We start from the raw sequence: 23,406 nt of genomic DNA, 5'->3' as shown, positions 1-23,406 counted from the left end.
GAGCTCTCTACAATTTACACTTTCGCTGCTGTTTGGGAGATGGTCCATAGCGACTGAACAGGTGAGTGGCTCATATATTTGAGCGAATTTCACATAAGATATCCCAGTATTCACTGTGCCGACACATTAGTTTTCTGAAAAACCACTGGATAGGTCAGGCATTAAACGTAACTTTGACACATATCACCTCTCGAGGGCAGCAAAGACTTGAAAAGATGGTTTAAAGCAGGGGTTCTCAAACTTTTTGGAGCCAGGGACCCCTTACAGGTGAGGAAATTGTCCAAAGACCACCTCATAATTGTAACACAGAATAAGCACATTAGTGATGTGTCATGATCAAAAGCTGCGCCCCATACTGTATAGTGAATCAGAAGAGCCGTGGTTCGGTTCTGTTTCGGTTCTTGTTTGGTTTGGTTTTGTCTGGTTCTGTTTCCTGGAGTTTGGTTCTGGTTCTGTTTCCTTGAGTTTAGTTCTGGTTCTAACCCTAACCCTAACCCTAATCCTGTTTGCTTAAATTTAGTTTTGGTCCTAACCCTAACCCTAATCACAACCCTAACCCTAACCCTAATCCTAACCCTAACCCTAATCCTAATCCTAATCCTAACCCTAACCCACACCCTAACCCTAATCCTAACCCTAACCCTAATCATAACCCTAACCCTAATCACAACCCTAATCACAACCCTAACCCTAATCCTAACCCTAACCCTAATCACAATTCTAACCCTAACCCTAATCACAATCCTAACCTAACCCTAATCCTAATTCTAACCCTAATCATAACCCTAACCCTAATCACAACCTTAATCCTAATTCTAACCCTAATCCTTACCCTAATCCTTACCCTAATCCTAATCCTAACCCTAATCCTAACCCTAACCCTAATCCCAACCCTAACCCTAATCACAACCTTAATCATAATTCTAACCCTAACCCTAACCCTAATCCTAACCCTAACCGTAACCGTAACCCTAACCCTAACCCTAACCCTAATCACAACCCTAACCCTAATCCTAACCCTAACCCTATTCCTTATCCTAACATTAACACTAACACTAACACTAATCATAACCCTAACCCTATTCCTTATCCTAACATTAACACTAACACTAACACTAATCCTAACCCTAACCCTAACCCTAACCATAACCCTAATTCGTAACCCTAATCATAAACCTAATCATAACCCTAACCCTAACCCTAACCCTAACTCTCATCCTAACCCTAACCCTAATCCTAACCTATGGTTCGCAGACCCCAGGGGTCCTGGGACCCCACTTTGAGAACAACTTGTTTAAAGCACGGCTATTCAATTAAATATATGGTCAGGCTAGATTTTCAGACTAAGGACATGAGCTGGGCTGGACATTTTTAGCAGACAGTGAGTTAAGTTACCATTTCAAAGAAAAACAAACAGATAAGATAACAAACACACTGGATGTTTATTAACGTATTGCCACATCCAAAAGGGCATAAACCCAAGAAAAGAGCAGCACTTGTCAGTGTTAGTAAAAGATGTTTTTCTTGCCGGACCCAAGTCACAATCACTTGGCAGTATCTTTCGGGCCACTCGAAAGTTGCTTTCGGTTCCACATGTGGCCCGCAGGCCGCTAATTGAAGAGGGCTGGTTAAGGTCAGTAGATAGCAGTATATCTATGGTCACTTGAGCAAACAACTCATCCAGAGTGAAGAAGTGAAACTCAAAACAGATTGAAGAAGTTTGTGTGTGTGTGCGTGCGTGTGTGTGTGTGTGTGTGCATGTATGTGTGTGAGTGTGTGTCCGTGCAATATGGTATAAAAGTTGTTTTCATTCAAAGATAAATAGACATTTAGCCGAAATGAAGGTTCAAACTTCACTGGTGTTGTTAAAAGACTGATTCATTCACTGACAGACCCCTTCATTCTGTCACATTAATGACTCTGGATGATGAAAGCTTAGAAACAATCATATGTGAGGTTGAAGCTAAAAGTCATTCTATGAAGACAACTCAATCAACCTGACACGCTAAGTGGAAGATTACTTAAGAGTAGAGTTTTGCAAAGAAAAGGGCATATTGTTCGACACATTTCTAACCTCTTTGTGCTCTCTGGATAAAAGAAAACCTCTGTCTGATGCAAGCAATGCATGTGTGAAACTCACCAGGAGAAACTTCAGAACAGGAAGCATCATACTGGTTGCAGACAAAAACACCACTTGCAGCTCATGGACTCTGTGGAGACTCATTGAAGCAAAGACTGACTCACTGAGACACGTAAGGAGTGTACTTCTAAACACAAAGACCGGCTCCATAGAGCAGAAAATCAGCAAACTCTGTCTGAGTCAAAGCCTCAGACTGAATCAAGATTTCAAGTGCACTCAAATATAATACAGTGTTTGAAAACCTGGAAACCAAATAGAAAAGAAGACGAAGAAGACTTTTCTTCTCAAGAGGGCTGTGTTTTCATTGAATTTATGTTTTGCACAAAGAGGGCAGAAATAGGACTCTAACATCAGCACAACACAATTTTGTCTTTATATTTTTATAACCTGCTCATTTCAGCATTTGATAAGGAGATGGAATTGATTAATTTGACAGCATGTCTCCAAAGTAATTTCCAGGGGTGGTTGAAGGCCTGTCTCCACAAAGACATCATTTCAACACTTTTTTTTTTCATATAAAACTCATGAATACTACATTTTATGGGCTGTGTGTAGTCAATAAAACAGTCCAGAGACATTGTAGTAGGGAACAGTTGTAAACATTCTCATCAGTAGAAGAAAAAAGATGACAGTGCATGCTGAGACACTTTGGCTGCTCTGACTAGGAGGCAGAAAGACCCTTTAGTGGGTGAATATGCAGTGACAGCATCAGTGCCACAGATGTCACTGGTTGATGAGGGCTGTGTGTTTTGATTCCCGGTAGTGTATTAAAGTTTTCTGAGGTGACTATGCTCTGCTCACCTTCATAATAATTTAAGCCGCTATCTTTATAAGACACGGCTTCAAAAAGGTAATTAATATGTGTGTGTGTGGCTGTGCAATAAATCCTGTGTTGGAAGCCGATTTCTCAGTAAAATCTGGTCTACAGATTGACATTAAATCAACGTCTACACATAGATGATGAAGAGATGTTTACTTTTTAACTGTTTTAGAACATCTTTGATGATTGCCTTATACGTAGGGGTGGGACAAAGTATCAATATGCTAATATATTGTCGCCCTGACCTGTATGATACAATTGTCGAAATGTGGCGGCTAAATATTGATATATCAATTGAACAAATGCTGTTAGTAGATTTCCCAGCCAATTTGACTCACCGCGTTAGTACTTCATGACTCCACACGGTGGCGCTGATCACGTGAATGAGGGGAACGTGAACAGACGTTTATTGACCAAAGAAGAAGGCAGCAACCTGTCAGACAGCGGTGAAAAGGCGCTAGCCGCTCTTGAAACAAGAAAGAAAGCCGTTGCAGTGCTCGATACTGAGACTGGCTGAGATGCGTGGAAAGTTCGAGAACACACTTAAGTCTGCATCGAAAGTTTTACTCACCTGCGATGGGTGGACCTCATGTGCCACGGAGTCAGTCACTGAAAGCACTAGCACTGAAAATGCATTCATATGCTTATATTGCAGAAGTTTCCAAAAGACTACAGAGGAATAGAGGCTGACTGAAAAAGACCAGGCTGTAGTTATTGACGTCACTGTGAATATGCCTGTGGCTGTTAATAATAGGCTACATTCATACAGGTAAACAAATATACTTATTTATCTTAAAGTTTAAGCACAAAATGTGAGCAGGTTTACAAACACATGCTAGTTATGTGTGTTCAAGCCATAGACTGTATAAAATATGGACGTAGTATCCCTAACGTCATCCATCTGTTTCTGAAGCGCTATTTTTCTGCCAGTCAGCGGCGAGCAATTGTGACGTAAAGAGGCGGACTTTGAGCCTCCTCGCCAACAGCTACAGTGTTCCCGCCTGTCAATGAAGTCAGCTTTGCCTCTCATTGGAAGACTCGTAATCTCAATATCTTCGAAATTGCCGCGTTAGAAAAAAATTCACCCCCGTACAGTGTGTGCAGATCGAGAAATGAGCTATCCAGACTACACTTGTCTTTTGTACCAGGCTGTAAACATGTTTATTTCTGCTGGAAAGATCGTCTTTTTTGAATTGGTGTGTATGTGGTTTCCGGTACTTCCGGAGCCACAAGCGGATCCTCAATGAACTGCAGTTTTTAGCCCTTCTGCATGGGCTTCATTTTTTGAGACCAGATGTTGCCGCTTAGTTCAAGCGCTAAAATCTGTATTTGTTGTGCCATTTTCTAAGATTTAACAATTGTTCTGAAGTTCTGTAAATGTAATTTACAGACTAAAAACATGTAGATTGTTTCATCTCAGTTAAACAAAACCAAAGTGCAGTGAAAGCTTACATTAATCCTACACTTTCCCTTTTAGAGGGCATTTTTATTTTCATTTAATCAAATATACTGATGTATCATTTTGCAATGTATGGATTATCGCAGTATTGTGATATTATCGTTATCCTAGGCTTAGTATTTTGTATCGTATCTTAATGTATCATACTGTATTGTTAGTCATCCAGCGATTCCCACCCCTACACATGAGGTTGTTTTCAACATTGTTTAAACAGGAAACATGCTCACTGGGGTATATTTTCACAGTATTGTGATCCTCCAGTTGTTTGTCTACTGTAGAACTCACTGTGAATGTCTGTTGTGAAAAATGTAATCAAAGCCACTTCCACTCTTAATCATCTTGCCTGACACTGAACAAGGCAGTGGTAACAGTCAGTAAAAACAGTGTTGGTAGTACCGTGGTGATGAGAGTGAAGCTTTGTGGTCATTTCAGGGAGGACGATGAAATGAATTTAGACCTAAACTGTCAGCTTCCCTCGCTGTAGATTCTCACATAACCTGACAGGCTGATTTCACACCTGTCCACTTCTGCTGTGCTTGCATAGTAAAAGACAAGTCCTCCTGAGAGATCTGTCAAACACACACACACACACACACACACACACACATACACACACACACACACACACACACACACGCACACACACACACACACACGCACACACACACACACACACACACACACACACACACACACACACACACACACACACACACACACACACACACACACACACAAAAACATACTTTGTTGGCTTGACATGCAGAGTGTGTCGTGTAACCTGACAAACAGTGACAGCCACCATGTATTCTTCAAATGAAGGAAACAAAATGTCATAACATGATATTATTTTGATTTGAACATCATTCATTAGTTCTTCTCAGCAGTCATGGCTGACATGTTTGTGTTTGGTGGTGTAAAGGCTGGCAGCAAATTAGGAGTGAAGCTGGCGTACAAGTGAAAGGACAACTGTAGCAAAAGGTGTTGAGACTTTGTCCAGTCAGCACACCACAGGCCTAAAGACCGGTTTATACTTCTGCACCAATGGCAAAACCTTTGCTGTAGGCCAACGTAGCCCTTTGCCGACCAAGCAGCAACCTCAGGTCTTAAAATATGAAGCCAATGCAGAAGTGTTAAAAAACTGCAGTTCATGGAGCATCAGCTTGGGGCTGGCTGCAGAAGCACAGGAAACCACATACACACATACCCGGTTTGGTCTAAATAGCTCATTCTGTCTCGGCACACACGGTACAGAGGGAGATTTTTTTTTGTAACTTGTTCTTTGTGAAGATATTAAACATATTAGTTTTGCCTAAATAAGAGCATGACTGACTTGACGGATAGGGGTGAACCCTGTAGCTGTTAGAAAAGAGACTAAAGGCTCGCCTTAACCCATAGACTGTATAATAATAATGGACGTAGTATCCGTGATGTCACCCATCTGTTTCTGAAGCGCTGCTTTGAGGCCAATCGTAGGCGGGAGCCATATTGGAAATGATGAACTCAACATAAGTGCTGTCGATCTAGTGTGAGGTAAAGAGGCGGTCTTTGAGCCTCCTCGCCAACAGCTACAGTGTTTCCGCCTGTCAATCCAGTCAGCTGTGCCTCTCATAATGGAAAACACGTAATCTTAATACCTTTGAAATCGCCGCGAAACGAGCTATCCAGACTACACTCGTTTTTGTACCAGGCTGTAAACATGTTTATTTCTGCTGTAAAGATCGGCTTTTTGAATTGGTGTGTATGTGGTTTCCGGTACTTCCAGAGCCAGCCTCAAGCGGACACTTGAAGAACTGCAGTTTTTAACACTTCCGCATTTGCTTCAATTTGTGCGGTTGGAGGTTGCTGCTTGCCTTGACCCCATGTCTTTGCCTCATGCTATATTGACCAAATTTAGGTTCAGTCTGCATTTCCAATATTGCAACTGCTGACAAAAGGGTTTAAAACTGTTTCAAAAAACAAATATGTGACATCACATAGACAAAGTACATTTTCTCAAGGTCGATGGTGCAGATGCAGCAGCCTACACTCAAAATTGTGACTACGCTAGACCTTAAGTTCTCTGTTTGGTCCACTGGGTTGCATTGTATTTCCAGTAATGCTTTACATTGCTCATATCTATGTTCATAATATCACCACAGTTTCCTGTGCACACACATCAGAGAACATAATGGGACCGAAAACTGGTGATACAACTGGCATAGAAATCACACATCCGACCAGCACTCGATGGATAATTATGTAGTGCTCATGATGGCGTCAGGACTGTTTAGAGTCAACACAGAAGTATAAACCAGGCTTAAATCAGTGTGGTCATGTTTTGAGGTCACTGTTTCAGAAGCTCAGAGTTTTTTTTCTGAAAGTTTAGATTTTTGTTTTCTCTGATGTTTGTTCAGTAAGCAAAATGAAGTTATCTAAGAGTAGATGATTAGCTTCACTTGCATGTAAATGTCTGTTTGTAGACATAATGTAGAGCTACATTGTTGTTCACCCCCTTGTGCTCTCCACTCAGATTTGAAGATACTCCTCATAGTGCAAACAAAAAGAAGAAAACCTCCAATTACAAAATTCAATTCTGCCCCCACAGATTCTTCTTTTATTGGCAGAATCTGTAGATACAACTTCTTAAGACCTCAATGCAATATTTATTTTCACAAAAGTTCAATTAATTTACATCTTCATAATTTTATTTTGAAGAAAAGTTTTGCTGCAGCAGGCTTTTCTATGCTCTCGTTCTATTCTTCTCTTGGTAAACTTATTTCACTCGTTGCTCATTATAATATCTCTGACACACAGGACAGGTGTATGAGCGTAGACCGACGAGCTTTCAAACATCTGGGGGGATAATAAAGCTGCAGCTGTGAAAAGTAGCTCAGAATGTCTTAAAAACGTATTCACACACAAACACACACACACACACACACACACACACACACACACACACACACACACACACACACACACACACACACACACACACACACACACACACACACACACACATGTCCCCACTGATGACTTCAATTGAGGTTGTTATTTAGTTATCCGCTGTTAGAGCTTTGCATTTATTATTTTACATACCTGTCACAAGTCATCAACGTCCATAACACCCCAAGCCTGTAAAGTCTCCTCTAATACTGGATATCATGTTCATCTTCATATATACATTAACATATACACATACCACCCTGTCACTTCGCCCCCCCTGGGTCTTATTAATAACATTACCACACATGTGTTTTCTGACCTATCAGCAGAGACACTCAGACTGTCTGTGGAAACATCTGCTGTCTGATTGTCCCCCACCTGTGCAGCATGTTTGTCACACAGAGATACAGCGATCAGGCTCTAATTGGAATAATTACTTCATTTAATTAAATCACACCTGCTGTTATATTTGGCAAAGACTGTTTGTCTATTTGGTTTAAACAGCACTTTGGATTGGAAGCTTTCAGTGTAACAGTTTTGGGAAACAGGATTGAACTAAAACTGAACTTGAGTAATATGACCAGGGGGATAGTATACGGAGGACTAAGAGATCCCAAACGATTAACACCTAGAGGAATCACTGACAGCAACCTTTTCTGCATGGTGTTGGTTTGGAGGAAGCTGGGGGGGAAAAAAACAGATAACAGATTCCTGTAGAAAACAGCCAACAGATTTGATCTGAGACTGTCTTCTTAGTGATATTTCTGGGAGATATGTGTAGAGTCAAAGAGCTGTGTGTAAATCTGTACTGTCCATTCTATGATCTGTAGTGTAACACATTTCTGTAAATGCACACTGGATTTTCAACAATATCTTAATGGTTTTTAAAATAATTATAAAAATACAGCAAAAAAACAAACAAACAGAATATATGTTTCAAATATAACAGTTGTTATTACCCACCTGAGTACTTGATTCTGATTGGTCAAAACCCCATACAGGGTTCCAGGGATCCTAGAAAAGTCTTAAATCAGGTTCTCAAAATTAAAGGCCTTAAAATGTCTTATTTCTATTTTTAAATGTCTTATTTTCCCCTGTAAGAGGTCTTACATTTTAGATGGCACTTTCATATATATATGAATATTTAATAAAATCCACACAGTCTGGTATGTTTCATGATTTTATTTTACCTTGTGTATTTTCTTGTTTATGTTACAGTTCACATTATTTACGTCTCATGTCTGTTTATATTCGGTTAAAACATTCCACTCCAATATGAAGCTCTTATTTGGATAAGGAACATCAGTATGGTTTAACCATAAGCCATGTCTGGACTCATCATGGTTGCATGCAACTTTAGTTACTTCGGCCAAAGTAAAGGGAGAACAATCATCCATAATATGCCAGTACTTGTCACCGGTAAGGTGTAATCACTCAGTCTGTAACGGCAGTGGTAGTTAATAACCACAGAGTGCACTAGACGCAAATACTTCAAGGAACACGCATTCACAAAACCTCTGTAAATTTGTTTACAGTTTTACATTTTCAGTGTAAATATATGGTTTTACTGACTTTAATCTCATGACGTGCTGCTGTTTGCAGCCTAAACTAACTGCCTGCAGCTCAGCTGCAGCAACCTCAGGTTCAGCTGAATGACAGTGATAGAGAAACTCTCTGCTCCACCATCAACGAGGTCAAGTCTCTGAAGGAGCAAAACAAAGCTCTGAAGGACTCCATCAGTCTGCTGGAAGAAACCAAACAGACAGAGGTGAACAAACTCCAAGAGGAGCTGAAGCTCAAAGATGAACTCGTGGATAGAGCCTCTGAAAAAGAGCAGGAAGCAACCGGAGCCTATGCAGAAACCATGGACATACTGGCTGAAAAAGAGACTGAGCTCTTCTTTTTTGAGCTCAAGTTTAAAGATGAACTCTTAGAAAAAGCTGCCACAAATCAGCAGGAATGAACCAGAGCCCAAGTGGACAGCCCTCTTGTTAAGATTTTAAACATTTCTGCAAATTCTGCAATACAGTTGTGATGAACTGAATCAGGTGTTACCGTGTTTTTGCTTTCTTAATCTTTTTCTCATGACGCTCAGACAAACTGTTTGTACGATTGAGACTTCAGTCTTAGATATCTTTAAAGCTACAGACGATATTCTTTTTGCAGACGACACTCACTTGTTTTGTTCTGGGGAGAATTTGAAGCAAGTTTTGGAGGTAATCACAACAGAATGGGAAAATTAAAGCAATGGTTTGATTTCAATAAACTATCATTCAATTTAGATAAAACAAGGTTTATGCTGTTTGGGAATTTTAAAGTAAATGCACTCGATCACTCTTGTCAGCCATAAAATCCATCACTTTCTCACATTTTCCTGATGAGACATAGAACTTCTTTACAAGGTTCATGTAAACCCTCACTAGCTATCTCCTGTTCTCTCCATCACATTCAAATTAAGGGTTGTTTTAATCTAGAAACTTGGACAAGTAGAGGGTGAATATTGAATGAGCTCCAGCTGAGGGTAACTCTGACACAAATAAAAGAAAAAACTTTTTTCTTTAATATGGAAACTACAGCTTGAACTGGAGGTTTGAAAATAAATCTGAGACCATGTCCTAAAGAAAATAATCCTGTCTATATTTTTAAGGAAAAAAGCTGCAATGATCATACTGCTCTGGATATTTTTGTTAAAAGAAAAAATAATGTTCACAACAAACATGACAAATATAAATTACCAATCAAAAAAATTAACATTGAAAATATGTGCTTTGTCTGGGCATACATTAACGGCACCAGGCTGAAAGAGAACATGTTGGCTGTGTTTCAGTAATACAAGAAATACAAAAACTGCAAAATGAATCATGCTGCCTTTCAGGGCCAAAACAACTTTAATCACTTTGCAAATAAGCCTTGTTGAACCACTCTAACATGACTGCTTTGCACTAACATAGAACAAGTCCTGACTCCACTTTATGATACATTATTAAGAGACCAAACAGAAGTGGTGAATCAGATGTCCAAGTCTCCCTTTTCTCAATCCCCCTGTTAGTCTTTTCCTGATAATGAATTCATAAGTGGGCAGTAAATGATGTCAGGGAGCTCTGACAAAGAAAAAAATAAGAAAAGTTTCTCAAATTTTTTAATTAAACCACTGGATGGAAAATTAGACCACGTGACTGGCTCTGAAAGAAAAAGAAACCTTGTTAAGACCTACATTAACATGCCCATTTTAACAGCAGAATCAAACATCTTTACAGCCTGGTACAAAAAACAGATATGGTCTCTTTTTTTATTCATAGAGACTTTGTTAGGAGGGATTTTTTCTGTCCCGATTGTATTGCAGCTAAGACTTATGTATAATAAGGCCGAATTAGGGGCATGGCTTATTTGACAGCAGCTGTTTGCAAGTCATAATGTCTGTGCCCTTATGTCCACTTCTATCCTGATTTCAGATTAGTCTGGATAAGTTGATGCCAGAGTTTCCAACACAGAGACCAACATCTTTGTGCTTCATACTGTTTCTTTAGAAACCGATCGGTGACAGCACTGAGACTTTGTCCATGTTTTAAACAGTCCATGGGCAGAATGTAAACTAATTGTTTACACTAAAGTAAGATAACACAACTGTAATAAATGTTTAAAAGTGATTCAACTTACCACACCAATATGTGAAGTATGATGTATAGACGGGATAAATACTTGATTAGGGTTCAAATGCCAACAAAAGAGAGGTTGGGGTAACGGTTACAAAGTAAGGCATTACTTTAATTCGATGACATTAACCTCCATGGCTGTCTTGATCATTTCAGGTGAATGACCTAGCATGCTCCAAATTCACCAAATTGATGAAAACATAGAGCAGTATTGTTCTTCTGTTTCAGGGTTCTGGGGAGAACCCTGAAACAGAACTAGTCACTAGTGATGTTTTAAGTGTGACAGTGATAATTTGGTGCACAGTTAACAGACCGAGCTCTTGGATTTGTAATCCACACCCACAGATTTGTAAACCTTGCCTATAGACTTGCAATCCGTTTTAGTGGTTGTACAATACCTCTCCGCTGTAGTCCATCTATTGTGTACACTAGTCGATATTTATAGTGTGCATTCAATACATGTTAAGCAGATGTTTATATTTAATTGTTATATGTTTTATGAGGGATTTTCATCTTATTGCAGTTGATTTCATGTTTCTTTGATGTTCACATGTCTCTCTTCCAGTGTTAGTCTATGACAGTATTTTCTGTGACTCCTTTGCAGAGCCTGTCTAATCTGCTGCTGAATATTACCCAGCAGCTGGATATCACTTAAATAAAAATCCAACTTTCTCTCTGTATGTCTGTGTGTCCTTCAGTCATCAGTCCCGTCCTGTCTGTCTATCACTCGTTGATGCTCCTCTCTGAGAGTTAACAGGATGCTCTAAATTGCCCATTGAGGAGAATTTACGGATGAATGTGTTTGACTATTGCTGGTTGGCCTTGGGTGGACTGCCAAACAATCTGCTGTTTACTTGGGTACTTGCCCTGTGTGCAGGGTGAGGCCTCACTTTCCAGATTTTAATGACCGTTAACAAGAACAACACATGTCGACACATTAAGAGTCATATTTTCCTGCCAGCATTTGGTACAATATACATGTCCAGACTATTTATTTGACACGTTGTGCTGATAAATGCTGATGAAAAATAATATTTCCATCAGGATTAAATAATAAACTGTCGTTTCTTGGCGGGCTGTATCAGGGGAAAGTAACACAGTCAGAGTTTTGAGCAGCCTTTTTCATCTTCATCAGGCTGCAGCGGCATTTGATCTGTCAGCCAGAGCGGTGACATTTAACAAAGTGACAAATGCTACGGGGATGAAATTTACACTGCAGTGATGGAATCATGGTGTTGAACCCTACATCATTTTTCTTCTTTAAATCATGATGATATGATTTTATTTTACTCAGCCGAACTGCTTTACTCGTCTCGGAAAATAGACGTTTTGAGTTTTATCTGCCTCTACTTTCACTGTAGCTCTTTTTTTATCCAGTTACATAAATTATACAATTTTAATGTTCCTCACCAAAAAGTTTTACTCTGTCAGTTACTTTCTGAAGTGCATGAGATAGCGAGCAGGTTAGCATCCCATGCATGCCAGCCCTTTTGATTTCCCCGCCCCTCTCACTGCTTTTTTGATTGGCTGCTGTAAATTTGATCAATAGCCACGACAAAACCCCTCCAAGCATCCTGATTCTACAAAAAACACTCAATCATAAACAACAAAGTACTCTTGTGGTGTTGTATGGGAACTGAAAAAGTGCTGTAAATATAAAATTGAGCTATAAAAATATTTCATTTTCATAGCTGTTTCTTCTCCATTATTTTCGGTTGTCTTTTTAACATGCTACTCGCCTAAACTGACACCAGAGGATACATTACTTAGCCAAAATCACGTAAACCAGCCTATAAACATAGATTACAACATTCTTATTGTAGCTGCTCATCATCCAAAGCATCATATTCGTGATTACTGAGCTCTGTTGATGTTTTAAGTTTCTCAGCACAAAAGAAAACCTGGGGATTGAAATGTGAACATATACCACGATGACAGTAAACTCTTTCTTTGAAAGGAGCAGAAACATCAGTGTTGGAGCGGTTTGTATTGTTGTGTAATTGGATTAGATAAGATATACTTAGCTGTCCCCAAGGGGAAATTTGCCTTAGGCTATAAGGTGAAAAAAACACATGCAGCTCAGAGCAACTAGATGTACCATTAAACAAAACACCACACAGCAGAACTGGCAAACAAATTGAGTACAACACAAAATATAAATTACATAAATACACATAAATGAGTACATAATCAAGATTATATAAAGTGCATATATATGGTATAACATCCTGACATGGTGAGCAAGACCCTGAATTGAAGCAGATGGTTCTCATTCAACACTAAATATTGATTTAAAGATGATTTGATTGATTTAAAAAAATATTATTAATGCATTTAACAAAACTAAACCCAACAATAATAATATTAAATTTGGTTCCTTGGTTGGTAGCACTTTCATGTTAACAGGTCTTATCAGCCCACTTGAGGATTGAATTAAAATGAAAAAGAACATCATTGTTTTTCTGTTGGCATTTTGAAGTGATGAGTAACTTTTCAAGTCTTTTGACATTTCCTTTCACACGATCAGTCCCTCAACCTTGCTGAAGCTCAAACCATGTACCGCTCGGTCTTTGCTTTATGTCTGTTTTCTTCACTTTGGTCCAATAATAATAATATTATTATTCTAAATGTGAAAGGACTTTATGCTTGCCTAAACGTTGACATTTACTCATGGTGCATGGATCCACTTGTGTCTCAGTAGCTGCTTTGATTTTGCTTTTGTTTGTTTTCAATGTTCTGATGAGGAAAATTGCCACTTCAACCATGACTCATAAAACATATCGAAATAGGAAATGTACTGATGGCCTTGAAGTTAGTGCTTGATTTCAGACCATTGCCTGCATATAACGATGTATGGCATTGCCACCTCCTCAGGTTGTACAAAAAGTGAAGCCAAAATTACCCTCGCGACAGTGACTGATGGCATTATTTGAAGCCAGAGTCTGCGGTATGGACATTCTCGCCTTCCAATAACCAAAACACAAATTTAACCTTTCAAATAAACAGAAAAGACCTTGTCACAGTTATCACCTGCCACATCTGCTCAGCCTCTCAGCCCACTACATTTCCACTCCCCTTCGTTTACCTGAACCACACTCTCCTCATTAAGCCAACACAAATCACCTGTTTCTCATTACCTGCTGCCAGTATTTAAGTCCCGGTCTCAGCCCACTCAGTGCCAGATTGTTCTCACTGCAAATGCAAGACTCTCCAGCACTTATCCTCGGACTGATCTCCCGGTTTCGACCCTGCCTGTCCCCGACCTTCCTTCCTCGTTTCTGCCCTGGTAACTACCTCAGCCTTCTGTCCCCGACCAAGAGATTTGCCTGCTCCTCGTCTGTTTCCAGCCTGATCCTCCACACAGTGAAACCAGCATCTCAACAGACATTGTGTGACCGGGTTAGTAAAGACCTACAAAGACTTGTTACCTGCTGTTTCCTCCGGGCTCCAGTGTGCTGCTTTTGGGTTCACCCTCACACCCGTAACAGACCCCTCAGGTCCTGTCAGGTCCGTGCAGTCTACAGTGTGGTTTCTTGTAGGTTTGGAGTGGACACTCAAAGGTAAGGGAACATTCACTGACTCTTGCATTAGAGCTTGTTTCGTCCCCTCTGCCCATTCCTCCTCTACTGTGGAGTGCAAAGTTCAGGAGGAGCTGTATTTATGAACAGAACTGACAATCATGACATTTCTTCGCATCAAATAGCTGACATCAACTAAACTTCTTAAAAAAAATAAACATTTGGATAAAAATGAGCATGATAAGAACTAATATATATAATCACAGAAACCATATTTAGAAACAATGATTTGACGATTCATTTTATTATTAAGTTTGACCCATGTCCTATCTGTTAAGATGAAGGAGGCAGGCTTTGTGACATTTACTGCAGCCAGTCAGTAGGGGAAGCGCTAAATGTTTGGGACTCACTTTTGGGGTCATGTCATCTATCACCATCTGTGCATTTTATGATAGAAACAAACAAATGAACAAATACATGTAAACATTTTTATTGAGCCCCTGTAACCTCACCTTGATGGTAGCTTTACTTTTTTTTTAGCTCAATACGTCCCTGCATGAACTTAAATGAGAAGAAATAATGCACCAGAGAGGAAACACTTTTGCACACAGGCTTTTTTCCCTCCGTTTGCTCTCCTCTGAGGAAATCTAAAGGAATCTCTGGGGGAACAGGGAGTGCTGGTAAAAAAAAAAAAAAAAAAAAGTTGTGGTACAGCAGCCCCTCTGCCTCTGCTGCGGTTGTACAGACTGGAGTTGTAAAGCATGCAGATGAAGCAGCAAATGCCCATCAAATATTCATCAGGCCAGGGGAGGCAGTGCAGCTTGTAAAAGAGGATGAAACAGACGGGGCAGGAGCAGTCACTTCATACAAGCTATTTCTTTCTGATGCTACCACTACTCTGTGCACTAACTGTTTTTCTTTCTGCAGCCTATCTCACCATCTCATCACATGCAGAGTTCAGATGCTGAAATATGTGTCACTTCTCATTATTATCTGTTCTGTCAGCAGTTATCCATCTGCCTGTGAATAACCATCCGTATCATCTGCAGGATTACAGTCTAACTATATAGCTGATTTTGTGAGAATGTGTATGATTATGTGTGTGAGAGGTGATCAGATGTAGATGCTGCAGGGCCGGCTGCAGCCGGCAACATGGGGAGAACTCTGCAGTCATCACCTTCCACTGCCATGGCAACGGCCTGTGAGTCACCCCGGGCGAGCTTCAGACCGCAACGCCCATTTACCTGAGAGCTGGAGGATGTCAGTGTGAGACTAAGATGGGCACGTGCACAAAGACACAGACATGATAAAACAATATGAATGCTTACTTTCTGCAATTTGAATCAAATTAACAATGAGCTTCTCCATCTGAACACAGGAAAAAGCAATATGTGTACATAAATGACGGGAGGCTAACAGGCTTTCTTAATTTCCTTGTTCACATGTTTCATTTTTTTGAGTTATCTGTATCTTATTTTAGTTTTAAACTCTCTGTATGTATATAAGTTAAAGTACTTCAGGCCACAAGTAAATTGACACTCTGTCCTCAGATTTTTAGTTATTTAAACATGGGACTATACAAGTTTGATGCCATGACAAAAAATCTTGTCTTATGACACAAGTGGCTCTCTAACTTTGTCATCTTGTGACCTCTGCAGATCAAAAGATTGAAGAGATTTTTTTCTTACAAGTAACAGTGGTTGGCAATGTGTTTTTTTTTTATTCTTTGCTTTTCTCAGAGTCTTCCCCTGTGCACTAACCCTAACCCTATACACCAAAATCCTCATTTACAACATGAAGGTTTCTTACTGCTTGATCTGTGATGCAGTTGAAGCTCTGCTGTATTGGTGACAGTATAACTCACTCTGTGCTCATCTGACATGATGACTGTCTCAGCAGATGTCATGAGTTGCTTTTGTTTGTTTTCGTATTTACCTGTCTTATTTTGTTGATCATGCCTTGTGTTGTCTTCTGCATTGTTACTCTGGTGTTTTGTATTTTTGTGCATTTCACTTGCCGTTCCCTGTGCTTCATGTCTTCTGTCTTGTATTCCTTGTGTATGTGTTTTTAGGTGCGTTTCTTAGTTCAGTGTTTCCTGTTTTATTTTGGCTTACTTGTTCCCTGTGTGTCTGGTTTATTTTACTTCCTGTCCTTGTGCTTCCCTCCTGTTTGATTATACTGATTAGTCTAAATTGCATATTCTGTCACACCTGTGTTGATTACCCTGTGTATTTAGTTTCTCTGTTTCCTCTCTCTCTCTCACTGCACATCTTGTTTATGTTTCTAGAGTGCATTTAGAACATTTTCAGTGCATTACTCTGCCATCTGACAGACACTGTATTTCTTGCTGTTTCACAGATGCAACACATAGGCCCTATGTGTTCATCTGCCTTCAGATATTTAAGATATCGTAAACAATATGAATCATTCTTCATTTAAAAAACCTCAAACAGAGGCTGAATTGATGGCCATTGGTGCTCAGGTACTCAGAATAATCCTACTCCCCTGCGGTATAGCAATCATTACCACCACTAACTGAACTGTCTGATCTGAGTGACATTTACTCTGAGTTCAACCATGGAGAAGCTGCACATACAGGTACGGCAACGCCACTCAAACCAACCACACGCAGAACTACATCTAAAGATCGTCTTTTTTTAATTAATGTGTATGTGGTTTCCAGTTCTGCCGGAGCCAGCCTCAAGCGGATCCCCCATGGACTGCAATTTTTAGCACTTCTACATTGGACTCATATTTTTAGACCGGTGGTTGCTGCTTGTTTAAATCCAGTCAATTTCATTTATATAAGTCAATAAATCACAACTTTTGCCATTGGGGTTTTACATCTTGGTAGCTCATATGAGATCATCCACAAGCAAAGGAAGGAAAATAGGCCCAAAACATAATCCTTTCAGTGAAGAAAATTGGGTATTTCTCTGAGAGAGCAGCACATGAGAGATCCCTCTCTCAGGAAATAAGAACTAAATGTTGTGTCTAATAATAGCCAACAAAGTCTGTTGACAGCATGAACAACAAAAGTGACACAATTAGCGATAGGCTGTCTTTAAATCAGTGCTGTATATATATGTATTTTTAGTAACGGAGTGATTCAGTTGCTAACTCAGATTTATTCAACAGCTTTGAGATAACAGCTAAGAAATATGATAATGTTTTGGAATTAAGGGTTTAAACAATCATGTGGCTCCTAATTTGAGGTGTCTACTTTTTTAAGTAAGCAACACACGGAAGTAAGAAGACTGGTGGATGTTTTGATGGTCTCTTTAAGAAGACCATCAAAAGGAAACCTCTCAACTTCCATTATTACAATATAGTCAGGAAGTATAATATTTTAAATATTGAAAAATGTTCAAACCTACACTGACATCTGTCTGGTTTTTAAAGTTTTAAATGGGCTTGCCCCTCCCTCATTGCTCAAATTTATATAAAAAAAACCCCAACACAATATGATAAATACTAGAGCACAAACTAGAGGGGACTGTGATGTACCGAGACGTGAATCCAAATTCAGCCAAATGGTAGTGTCTGTCAGAGGCACACAGTCCTGGAACAATCTACCAGCTCACATTAGGGAGCTTGAGAACTACTGTACCTTTTAAAAAAACAGTTAAATATTGGTTAAAAACAAACCAGTCATGCACACATGAATAATCTGTTTTCTCACTTGATGCCCATTCCTGGGGGCTTTGGCCTCAACTTCCATCCTGTTTTTATAATGTCACAAACGTTTTGTATGTAAAATTTGTTTGTAAGTCAGTTTGTGTAGGGTCCTGTGAACTGTTTTGTGATACCCTGTAGTTTTAAAACCTGTTGTTTTATGTTTTATGTGAGTACCTGCCTTAGGACTACAGATGAAATTTAGTACATTGTACATAGTACATTGAGGCACACTTTTGAAATTTTGATTAATGTGCATTGTCCTAATCAAATAAACTCAAATTAAATTAAATTAAAGTATCTTCAGGGGTAAGACATTGTAGTCTATGTGGGATGGTTGTGTCTTGTTGGTCTCTCCTCCTACACTCCCTTCTATTGTTCTAAATTTAGACCCACTCTAATTGACAGGCCGCTCCTCCATCCTCATCACCGAGAACCCTTCATCATCATCGTCATCATCATCATCATCATCATCATCATCATCATCATCTTCATCAACATCATCATCAACACCTCCTTCGCTTTCCTTCCCACCGGCGCTACTTTCAGCACCGGACAGCTCCCGTCTTTCCCACGCTCCGCCCACATCCGGCTGACAGGCAGTGAGAAACAGCCACACACGCTGCTGGGCGACACTTCAGGTGGCCTATTAGGCTTTTTATTGGGAGGGACGGAACTTCAGGAACAATTTGCTCCTCTCCTCGTCATCCTGCTCCTCTCACATGGATTTCTCCAGGAAGGGAGTAAGAAGAATCCGTGCGCGCGCTGTTATATCGTCGCTTCATGTGAATGGATGTGGAGGTAGTGTTGTGGTTTTTTTAGTAACATGGAGGCTGGAAGGGTGTAAGAAGCGGTTTGGATCACGTTTCGCTCTAGAGAGGCAAGGAAACAAAAGAAGATGAGAAGTGGACAGCCTTCGTCGTTTTCAGCGCGAGGATGGGAATAACATTCAGGAGAGTCTCTGGCTTGTGCGTCTGAAAGTGTCTTCATCTCTTCAAAAGCAAAGAGGAAATAGAGCTTTATTATGTTCGCCTCACTTCGCAAAGTGTCCCCTGTTTCTTCTATGTGCCTGTAGAAGAAGAGGAACATTATGGCTCTCCTGGTGGTCCCGCTGCTCCTGCACGCGGGGCTCGTTTTGGGCTCAAACTACGGCTACGTGGAGTGGTCTGACAATGAGCGAGAGGAGAAGCACCCACCAGTCTTCAGCACCCAAAACATCAACAGGGAGCCGCCCCACCACCCGACTTACTACCACCCTGTGCCGGCCACTGAGCGCACGGTGGTGGCGCACAAAATCGAGGAGGACCTGCCGCGGGTGGTGACCGCTTTCCTGCACACTGGGGACTCCTCCGCGCTCAGGCATGTCAACTGCTCGCGGAGGTACGAGCTGAGCAGCCTACGAGGCGGCCTGCACGTCGCTTCCCACTACTCCCTGCACAGCATCCTTGACACCGTAGCGCACGCGACAAACTTCCTGAACATGATCCTGCAGGCCAACAGGTCCCGCGAGCAAACCCTGCGCAGGGACATCCACTGGTACCATGCGCTGGTGCAGAGCATCCTAGAGGGGGATCCCAAAATCCACAGAGCTGTGGTCACCTTCCACGAGGACGCCCCGACCCCTGGACCGCACATTTTCCTCCAAGCGACCAGAACTGACAAAGAGGTGGTGCTGCAGGATTTATCCATCTCCGCGCACCGTCTCTTGAGGAGCAGGAGTCCGGAGTCTGAGTGGTTTAACGAGTTCAGGGACGGCAGGAGACCACACATGCACAGGAGACTCCCGGAAATAGTTGGCTCCCACAGTGGCGGTTACCTTCTGGAGAAAAACCAGATCAAGTGGTCTGCGCCGTACCTGGAGTGTGAGCACGGAGCGTTTGTGCCACATTGGCTGCTTACCTTGTCTGCTGGCTTCTATGGACTGAAGAGTAACTCTGCTCCGGAGTTCAGGTGAGAAGAAGTGTGTCTGTGAGTGTTTGAGTAAATTATGGAGTAGAAAAAAACATGTTGAGTAAGTTTGGTGCCAGGACTTTATGTCTCTAAAAATGCTGAAACAACTAAGTTCAGTTTCGTATTGCACGTTTATGGTGTTCCATAAGTTTTAGACTACTGATATAAACTTGTAAAGTTTGTCTGTGCTGCTCTGATAAAGATACCAGCGACAATATCAACCTCCGAAACAGCCTAGATTGCAGTGTGAGATTATATTCAATGCACCAGTCTTTGCCAACCTTTCCAAAAAACTGCTTTTAGGTTTTACTTGAATATTAAAACATCAGAGCAGCGCCACAGAGAGTGTTATGTAAGTCAAAGAAAGCATAGTTGGTCTATTCCACTGAGGATATCTGGTATTGGAGGGATAGCCTACATGGGATCAGCTTGCACTTAAATTTAGGGATTCCAACTATGCAATTAAAACCACATCATATCCTCTTACTGTCAACAAGAAAGCACACATTTGATTGACAGTCATTCACCATGAAACTAAAATATGAATCTTGGTCAGCTGCAGCCTGGGTGTTATAAACAGATGGTGTCGAGGCTTCACAGACGCAGGTATAGACCCTTCTCATTTAAAATGCTCGCCTGTCAAAGCACAGCTGTGCATCTCCACTGCTGCATCCCTCCATCTAACACACACTGCAGGATTTACAGTGCGTCTGTGAGGGGATCTATATAGGCTGGCTTTGTTGTGTGAGTTTGGATAGCTGTCAGGTGCATAAAATCACCTCAGGAGCTCATATTTCAAGGCCAAGAGTGTCTCCAAAAGATCAATTAAATCATGAATAAACAATGAATGATCACTAACTGCATTAGGAGACACTGTGAGCTTCAGGTGCACTCAAGATGTACATCCGTCTATGTAGAGATGCTTCACTCACAGAGATGTTCACACACTAGAGAGCCTTACGAGAAAGTTTGTCCTTGAAGCCAAAAAACACTCACATCCACTTCAGTGTTTACTTAAACCCTCAACTGCAACTGGAGAGTTAAGAAATGTATGTTTTAACATTTTATTTGAGAGACACAAAATGTTGCTCCATGTTTCTCAGATAGCAGTGAGTTGTAGGAGTGGTGTTGGCCCGTAAGAGTTGGCTCGTATCCACCCTGATGACATGTCCATGAAGTGCTGCATCACTTCTTTCTTCACGGACAATTGATCTTAGGTTACTGGACCTCCTGAAGTGGCCTCGAGTCACTCTGGACATTTTTATGAACTGGACTGTGATCTGTGTTATGCCTAAAGCACATAAATAATAGACTTAGCTGCTGTGTTGTCGCCCATTGGTTATCAACTGCCTTATTGAAGCCCTGAGTTCAGTGTTTTGGCCGCCACCATGTTTTTTCTTTCGAGCCAGAAGTGTCCATATTTATTGATGAGTGGTAGTTGAGGTTGTCACTGAAGAGGAGTGAGGGGTTGACAAATGCAAAGTTATCAAAGCTAAACAGCCTGTGCTCATGGCAAAGTTATTAGGTAGATAATGAGCCAATTAAATATCTTTTTTTCAAATAATGAAATTAGATTTTTGGTGGTGGCTGACTGGAGTAGTTTATTCGATTTAGCATAGAGAGCTTGTGAAACATGCCAGCCTGCTCCCTCGGCTCCCCACATCTCTACAAGGAAAGACAGGTAGGTAAATAACAGGTACCAGCTCATCTCTCCGGCTGGTTTCCTCTCTGTGGAAAAAAGCCAACAACAGTCCTGACTTCCTGCACACATCGACATAAATATTTAACATATGATAATAACTGAACAGCCTAACAGGCCAGTATGGACAGCAGAAAGACACCTGCTACCTAATCCTAACAAAAAGCTAGAATTTCACCCACTAATAAAGCATGAGTCCAGACTTCTTCAGACTTTAATGCTGCTGTTGGTAGGAATGGTGTAAAAAACGTTACTTTTTTTCTGCTGGGTTTGGAGAAAAGGTCATAATGCCCATCAGTATTCAGCGATAAGTGGAGTAATTTGAGACTTGCGAAACCTCTGCGTTTTCCAATGCCTTTGTGTCGAGCAATGTTATTATTCCCCTTGTTCCCATTGTGACGGACCAATCATAGCTGATCTCCAATCCTCTGTCCTGATTGGTTAAGGGTTGGCCCCTACTATGTCCTCCGATTGGTTATGAGTCCGGCACTATCATGACTGCACACGCCAATCTGTGTTGTTGGTCTAAGAGGAAATCTGGTTGGGAGGGATAGTGTTGACATTCGAAGTCCCTCATGCTGAACAGATGTTTACTCTGTGACTACCAACAGCAGCTTTAAGTACAACAAACCAAAAACCAGGTCATATAATTTGTAATGTTAACCTTAAAAATATCCCAAATAGGCATCATCAACTCCAGTGCAACTTGGTGACTGAATGAGCTGAGGTGAAACAAAGCAAACAGTCAGCAGCATCCACCTTTACCCCAAAGTCACATTTTTCTTATAGTTGTTTTTCTGTCAGAGTTAGTTCTCATCATGCTGATTTATGTCGAAGTGTTTCCTCTTGTAAAAAGTGTACTTTTTCTTTAGTTATTTAATGCCATAAAAGAGACATAACAACATGATTGACAGCTCTGTTGATAAATTCACGTCCTGTAGAGCTGTGTGCACCAAATTATCGGAGGAGGAACAAGGAGAAGAGATGTAACAAACACCAACACGTAACTGCGAGTGTCTGCTTCAAACAACACAGGCTGTTTTGCAGCTGACTGTACTGACCTGTGGGAGCTTTGCTGTTTCAACATAAATAAATGTGTGCTTTGGTTCGCAAAAAGACGTGCCGTCACGCCGATACAGCAGATCCACCAGTTGATCCCAGCTGCACAGACGCTGGCTCCAAAAAAAAGTCATCAGCATACATCGCAGGGAGTGTCTTGGCTTCACTTTTGTTCAGTGGGAGGAGGTGGAGACTCTTCCGCCATCTTTAAATATAGGCAGTGACTCATAGACTGATGTGTTGTCAGACTTAATGGCTTTCTTTTTTAGAGCTCCGAGTCACATTGCATGGTCTTCATCACTGACTGGAGAAGGCTTAATGCAGCTGACAGGCTTTAATACAGAGCACTGTTAAAACCATTCATTCTTCACCTTGGGCTACATTCAAAATCATGACCCCTTACTATCTTTTTTTGTAGTTTTGTGTTGAACTTTTGACATGCACTGGGGAAATGTCTAAAAATGTGTGCTTTAAGTCACAACAGCGAGCGCATGTAAACATATTG

At 40.8% G+C, this 23,406-nt stretch overlaps 1 protein-coding gene and 1 long non-coding RNA gene across 2 annotated transcripts in view; both read left to right on the top strand.

The window, feature by feature from the left end:
- Positions 1-199: 199 nt before the first annotated feature.
- On the top strand, positions 200-9,388 carry LOC117827095. The gene is made up of 2 exons (XR_004634147.1): positions 200-267; positions 8,950-9,388. It is a non-coding gene; the product is annotated as an uncharacterized LOC117827095 (long non-coding RNA).
- Positions 9,389-18,794: 9,406 nt separating this feature from the next.
- The window catches only part of LOC117827426 (probable G-protein coupled receptor 158), a 110,066-nt gene continuing 105,454 nt past the window's right edge, over positions 18,795-23,406 (top strand). The window contains exon 1 of the mRNA XM_034704037.1: positions 18,795-20,143. Within this exon, the coding sequence (XP_034559928.1) occupies positions 19,284-20,143 (860 nt within the window). The 5' untranslated portion in view covers positions 18,795-19,283. The remainder of the gene's footprint in view (positions 20,144-23,406) is intronic.

This window comes from Notolabrus celidotus, chromosome 15 (assembly GCF_009762535.1).
Source record: "Notolabrus celidotus isolate fNotCel1 chromosome 15, fNotCel1.pri, whole genome shotgun sequence".
NCBI lineage: Eukaryota > Metazoa > Chordata > Actinopteri > Labriformes > Labridae > Notolabrus > Notolabrus celidotus.
This window is presented reverse-complemented; position numbering and strand designations above follow the sequence as displayed.